This window comes from Diadema antillarum, unplaced genomic scaffold, assembly GCF_040938485.1.
Source record: "Diadema antillarum isolate AM-2024a unplaced genomic scaffold, OU_Dant_1.0 seq00000481_RagTag, whole genome shotgun sequence".
Taxonomy (NCBI): Eukaryota; Metazoa; Echinodermata; class Echinoidea; order Diadematoida; family Diadematidae; genus Diadema; species Diadema antillarum.
Genome location: NW_027271445.1, coordinates 3,494,481 through 3,501,638, shown reverse-complemented (window position 1 = coordinate 3,501,638; position 7,158 = coordinate 3,494,481). Strand labels below are relative to the sequence as shown.

The 7,158-nt window shown below is 39.1% G+C and overlaps 1 protein-coding gene across 1 annotated transcript; it reads right to left on the bottom strand.

Moving 5' to 3' along the window:
* Positions 1 to 1,418: 1,418 nt before the first annotated feature.
* On the bottom strand, positions 1,419 to 4,689 carry LOC139733527 (uncharacterized). The gene is made up of 5 exons (XM_071644337.1): positions 4,548 to 4,689; positions 3,856 to 4,022; positions 3,118 to 3,192; positions 2,240 to 2,465; positions 1,419 to 1,423 (listed from the first exon to the last, which is right to left on the bottom strand). Exons 1-5 carry the CDS (start codon positions 4,687 to 4,689, stop codon positions 1,419 to 1,421), a joined length of 615 nt encoding a protein of 204 aa, XP_071500438.1.
* Positions 4,690 to 7,158: the final 2,469 nt, after the last annotated feature.

The window sequence follows — 7,158 nt, the reverse complement described above, 5'->3', positions numbered from 1 at the left end:
AACATTGGAAGATGTTCTCCTTCAGACAAACAGCCTCTGATGTATTCACTGATCAGCATGTAGTCTCTGTTCAAGCCTGAATGGCTAGCTCCCTGGAGGCACCATGTCACCTGGCTGCCACTTTGGGGTCAGGATGACATTATCATAGTCAAAGTCTGGGTCTATGGTGAATGCTTCCACATCCGTAGAAGATTCCTGGAAAAAAAAATAGAAGTAGAATGATGCAGTTTTATCAAATGATAGAAATAAATGATAATTCAGCTGGAGAAACATCTTCAGCATGATACTTTACTTTTACAAATTTTCCATCACTTGGATAAAAATTATCATTTTGAGGCTGGAGTAACACATTCCATCAATGTGTCACTCCTGCACCGCTATATGTCACAACACAGGGAATACCTGTAATGGTGAGGTTGATAAACATAATACACAGAGGGGTTCCTGACAAGACTTACTGACAAGAGTTATAATTGGTGACAAAGGAAAAGAATGGACATTCATGCAAATGTTTGATGTAAAAGGGCATGCTACAGTCATATTATCATATTAACTATTTTCCTGCACACCCCCCCCCCCCCCCAATCCCCAGAGCAACAGACATTCTCCTTTTCAGCATATCGCACAATCGTGCAGACTGGGAATAACTCTTTGGAAGTGATACCACACCCGTGAGGTTTATCTCTCTTATCTTACCACTTAGGGTGGTCCACAACTTGAAATTTGAGCATGTTGCAAGCTCAAAATCTTAAAATATTGCAGAAATTGTATGCGCGCGTAGCCACATCATGAGCACACGGTACGCAATATTTTGCAGCTTATCTCTCTTTGTGCTGCTCACATTCAATGTTCTGTCTCATATTTTGCACACAAATATCTCAGTACGGGGTAGTTCGATGCTTCTGATGTTTTGCACATGTTTTTCACATGTTCGAATACATTTTATTTTAAGCTTGTTGCAAATTCTTGAGGATGTTGCACAACATGTTGCTGGATTTAGAGGATGTTGCACAAGCATTTGAGCATGCTGCAGCGACATGCTGAAACCTTTCATGGACCACCCTGATCACTAATGGTGATCTGCTACAGGGTGTACAATACATACAATATCATGTTAAAAGACATAATCCTCAGGAGTGAGCACCCACCATCTCCTGCATCTCCTCAGTTGCCATGGCAACCTCAACAGGTGATGGGATGCGGGTACAGTGGGGCAGCTGTGTGACGTGCACAGACTCCAGAGAGGGGCGAGGAGACGGAGATATTGCCTCCTCCTCATCGGCTTCTCCGGGGAACGGACCAACGAATTGCACGTCCTGTGATGCTGCCTCTAATGCATCTGAACAAAATGTAGCAAATAAAATAAAACAAAGACAAAAAACAAATGAGAGTAAGCAAAAAGATACCTTTTCAAATGTCTATGCTATGTGGATGAAGGACATAGGCATCTGAGGGTATGAGTACATTTTATGTAGCTGAAGGGTTGCTCTTTTATAATGGCATGTCCTAAAATGGCAAAACTCGGCAAAAATTTTCACTTCAAGTATGAACTAGGGTAGTCTATTTAATGCCATGCCATTAAAATTTGTGTGTCCCTTTTGCAATGCTGCATATCCAACTCATTTCATAAACTGGTATATCATAGCAATAGGTAATTCAGACCTTTCCTCAGAATATCAAAACTGAAAACTTTTTTATGATGGAGGGGGAAGAAATACTACAGGTTTCCAGTGAATTCATTGGACTCCCCCAGAATTCCAACCCATAATTCTCAATATGAAAGGGGAGCATATTTTCAAGTGACATGGGGTAAGTTTTTCATTTCTTTTTAAAAACTCTGAGGTGTATTACTGTAAGATATCAGACATAATATTGGAGGACAGCATTCTGTCACCATGCAATATTTTGTGATGTTTGAAAAAGCGATATACAGTGCACTTCCCTTAAACAGAGTTATAATGAAATTATGGTTACAACGAAATAGAAATCCAGGTTGCAAAATTGTCGGCTCTATGTTTTTGTTTTGTTTTTATTGTTTATTTGTTAGGTGATAACAAATTTTGATAAAACGAAAGAAAACTGCCGGTCCGGAGGACTTCGTTCTAATGGGAGTCCACTGTATAAGATTTCATACATGATGCTGGGGGACATTATTCTTCTGTCATGTAAGATTCTCTAATGGGTGCAAAAGTGATAGGCGACCTTAGTATTTTCAAATCACTTTGAGATTCTCTCATACCTTCTTCCACCTCACCCAACTCTGAGGGTTCTGATATCTTTTCCACCATCTCTGGGGTGACAGTCACTGGTGTGTGAGATTTCGCTGCTCCTCCCTCTGTGTTTGGCTCACTGTCAAACGATGCCACATAATTGCTACTGGAGTCATCAAAATTCAACTCTTCCTCGGCGTCGTCACTCAGGAACTCACTCTCATCATCAGGCTCATCTTCAAGATAATTATCAACCTGGACAATAAATCAAAACAATGGATTCAAAACTAACTTCAATACAAACAGCAATCCAAACTGGGCCAATGTATTTCCAAATGAAGTCATCAAAACACATGCATCCGTTTCTTTGGGAAACTATTTGGTTGATTCAGTGAAACCTTGTCAAATCAAGGTCAGATGTAGGGAGATAGGCCTACCTGACATTCATTGTCATGAGGTAATTTTTCCAGGTCCCATTCATTTCATATCCATTTATTTCTATCTCTGATATACCAAGAAACCATATCTAATGAGGAAATTTCAGTGGTGACAAGCAGCGTATTGAAGTGTGGTTCCCCAAAACTACAAACACTAATTTGGATTACGAGGACTGAACAATCACATGCCAGGATCCTTTCTTCACAGAAGCCAACAGTTTATTTTCTTAATCACTAAAAATCTTTTGATCTGAACTTACATTGCCTATATTTCTCTCAGCTACTATCAACACGCCCATTGAGACTTTGTTGATTTATTGTGATGATGGGATCAATCACTTTCTCTCTCTGTAGTCACAATTATAAACCAAAAATGAAAATAATCAATTTATGCACAGCAGTAGCATCACTAAATACAGGCCTACACTACACATGATAAACTTCATTACAGTTCTCTTAATAATTTGTACCTGTACAAACTTTTTTGTCCTTCCTGATGAAATCACATCACCTTTTCTGTCCATTTTGATATCCTGATCAAGTTCCTTGCAAACAAAATAAGAAAAGAAACCAATGATAAAAAATACATAAGTACTACCATCAAGTTTAAAAGAAGAAAATATGTTTGCAGCTCTTAATAACGAAACAAGAATTACTTTCGTTTGAGGTGTATCCCCACATATGAATAGATTGCAGCAATGTTGGCATAAGATGAAGTCAAATACCGGTACACATAAATGAAATGTGTAATATTCGTATGAAGATTGTAAAAAAATAATCTTCTGAAATGATGGAAAATTACACATTTACTACATATTTGGGTGTGGGGGAAGAGTCATGCTATAAACAAGTAGGACATTTATAGGTAAAAATTATCATTGCCATCTTTTCAAATGATGGAGACATTTTCTCTCTCTTTTTGGAATACATTCATCTTGTCTACAGTAATACAAGCATAATCAATTGCACTCTTTGTCACCAATTAAGGCTGATGTGATTTTTTCCCTCCTTTCTCTGCTCTGGAATCACAAGCAAGATTACAACTACAGCTGTAATTTAGTAGTTACAAAGATATGGTGACTTTGATATTGCAACATCTCTTCTGATGTATAAACATAACTGGGGGTAAAAAACATTTGTCATGACACTACCAATGGTACATCATCTGAAGCAGAATCATCTTGAGTAGCAATTGAAGTAGGACCAACCTCAACTTCTAGTTCATCCTCCTGGTTCTTGTTACCATGGAGATTAGCAGCATCAGAGATATCATGTGTGTTGCTAGGCTGTGTTCCAGACCCAGTTGACAGCTCCAGTTGTGCTGCCTGGCTGGATGAAGAGGCTTGTCTTCTCGAAGCAAACTCGTTCACATCATCTGAAAATACAACATTTATGAGAAACTCTTTGTCAATCTACAAATGGTATTAAGGTATTCAAAAGGTAAATGTTTCTTCTCTTTCTGAGAATTTCTTCCAAAGAAATAATGCACCTAAAAGATGAATAAAGGCATTACGATGATACAAATTTAGGATTAAGAGTTGAATTATGATTCACTCGAAATTAAATATTGCTCTGTCTAATCAACTAGAAGAGCAATTATCCAAAAAAAAAGAAGAGAAAAATATTGTAGTGAAGCTCCTGCCAAAAGCAGACAAATAATGAGATGATAGTGAACATCAATTTTCTTTTTTATGTTTTATTAGAATGAGCTCATAAAGAATCACAATATTTACAAATGATTTGTTTGATTAAAAAGCATCAATTTTTATTTCACAGCACCAAACAATAACAAAAGAAAACAAAAACATTACATTTCTTGAAAAAATGTCCCCTCTCTTGCAATTGCTTGGATGTCTAGTTCAAAAAAAGCATTGTTAGAGGGAAGAGTCATTTATCTCACCTGGACTCAGGACCAAGAAAGACTCCATGAACTCATCATAGGACTGGATTCTGTTCACTAGGACTGCTTCGATGGCGGACTGGACATGTTCTTCTGAGAGACGGTTTGTATGGTTGTCCCTCTGTTGTTGCATGTTGTCCATCCTGCTGCAATAACATCACTGTGTCACGTACAACATTCACAAAGCTGCAATCAAGAAGAAACAACAGTCAAACAGTGAAATTTCAAAAGCTATGAAAATAACCTTTTTTTTCCCTCCTGACAGCTGGACAATAAGAACAGCTGCTTTCATTTCATACTAAATCTACTATTTTTTAAATATTTTTTACATTAAATCAATTTCCATGCAACAGTGCAATATTCTGTTTAATGTTCATTGGTAGACCATTTCTCTTTAATTTATGCTTGCCTTGGCCAGAGACACAAGCCATGCAAACTTATTCACCTGTATTCAACTGCATCTTTGTTGGCATTGTCAGGCTCTGGAAAGATAATGGTTAAATTAATGCCCTCCCCTTTTCAGTTAATTTCCACTCTACAGACTATACATACCAATGGTATGTCACACTTTATAAAGTTGAATGTCTTTGACTTCTTTTGCAGTGTACGATACTGACTGAAAGATCGGTCTGTATCTGGTCGTCGGGGATATGTTCCGCGGAGACTGCGTCTGGCTTCACAGATCCCTAGCTGTCTCCAGAGGAGAGCGATAACAAAAAATAAAAAATAAAAGATTCCTCCAGACAGACGGATCATTCCGTTTATGGTATGTACGATACTGACTAGATTCTACTGCCATGTCATTCAAAATCTGATGTAACCATGGTAACATAGACTCTAGCATCTCTACACTAGCACTAGCTCCAACTTTATACTTCTATTTAGATTCTGTCTACTGGTAGTAGATACTTCCAATGGCATTGCATTGCTGACTTTGGTGGCAATGCCGAGTGCAGGGCTGCCAACACTGGAAACTAGTTGAGAGTGAGACTCCCATAGGCCACTGCTATAATTTAGGAGTCAAAATGAGCGAGATCAGTAGAAATGCATGCAAATGAAATAAAGTTTTAGAGTGAGAAAGGACCAAAATGAGTGAGTCTCACGCTCAATGCGTGAGAGTTGGCAGCCCTGCGAGCGCGAGTGAGTTTGTATTCTAACAGTTAAGTCTAAATGAGTGAAATTATTTTTTCCTGAAAACACATGTGTAATGCATTTAATGATATTGAATTTTCTTTTACTCTGCTGAATGATGAATCATTTTGTGCATGTGCGGTCCTGTCCAGCTGGCCCATCCATGCCGACCATGGCCATACTAAAAGGGGAGTTGGACAGTCAAGATCATGAGATTAGGAAGAAGAAGATCTTCCACCGAGCCCAGAACTAGTGAAGAGATAAGGTGTTCTACAAGTAACAGTCAGTGTTGATTCTCACGTGTGAAGCTTGAATAAATTTATTTGAAGTTGACAATGCGAGATGCATCGCTCTTAGTTACCATAAAAAAAATAATAAATGTGTAAAAAAATAAGCTAACACTCTCTAGACCGTTAGACCTCTAGTCTAGTAACTAAGCTAACGGTTACTCTGTCTCTTAGTCTTGGTACCACCAAGAAGAGTAAGACTACTGTACCTGCAGCTCTATGACTAACGTTAGGCCTCTGACCTCACCAGCCAAGGTAACCTCGAGGCACTGCAACCAGTACAATTTACTGAAAAGGTTATTGGGTTGATTGGATGATGGGGTCGCCGATCGATGCGGTGGCAGCCAGGGTAGCGACCGGTACGGTACAACGGGCGGCGCGCGGGCGCGGCGGCGAAGCCCGATCAGCCAAGGCCTTCTCCGTGTGTATCCTGCCGTACTCTTGTGTGGAGCCTGAACGTTCGTCTAGTCTCCTGCCTGCAGTATTTCTGTCTTGTTCAAATACTTTTTAAATATATGAATTTTTAGAGTTTATTGTTAAATTGATATGCATTAAGTAGACAGTTAAATATTATAAATATCTAAAAATATTTTTTAATTGAGAAAAAATGTATAAAAATGGAAATATATATGAAAATTTATAATTAAAAATGACTTTGATTGACAGTAATATGCAATGCGCATGCCCAGTTCAATTTGTTGCTATTTTCCATGACACCCGAAGACGCTCTTGCTGCTCCGCATAGGATTAGGATAGGACAGGATCCGCATAGGCATACCACTGTACTGAACTATGCACCTGTCCCTGCACTGGTTACGTCCCTGTACATAATGTACCGAGAGCTGAGCGCCGGTGTTATTACGTTTAGGCAGCCTATAGGCCCTACGTTTATGCAGAAAGCTAGTGATCCGAAACAGTCTCACATACGAAAAGACTCCAGGAACGGTTAAACACTGTTTTAGTCGAACATGTCCATTTACTGTAGATGCACCTCTCTCATAGCAATGCTTTTGCAACAGCGGATTTGTGATCATTCTCCCTAAATTGTCAGGGGAAGGATATGTTTTTAGAGTCTATTCGCACGCAGTGATTCTAACTCTTGTACCCTTGGCCTGACGTTTGCCCAGGCCAGCAGGAGCGGGCGGACGGTCAAGCTTGTCTTCGTATGAAGGACGTGACAACGTAATTTCATC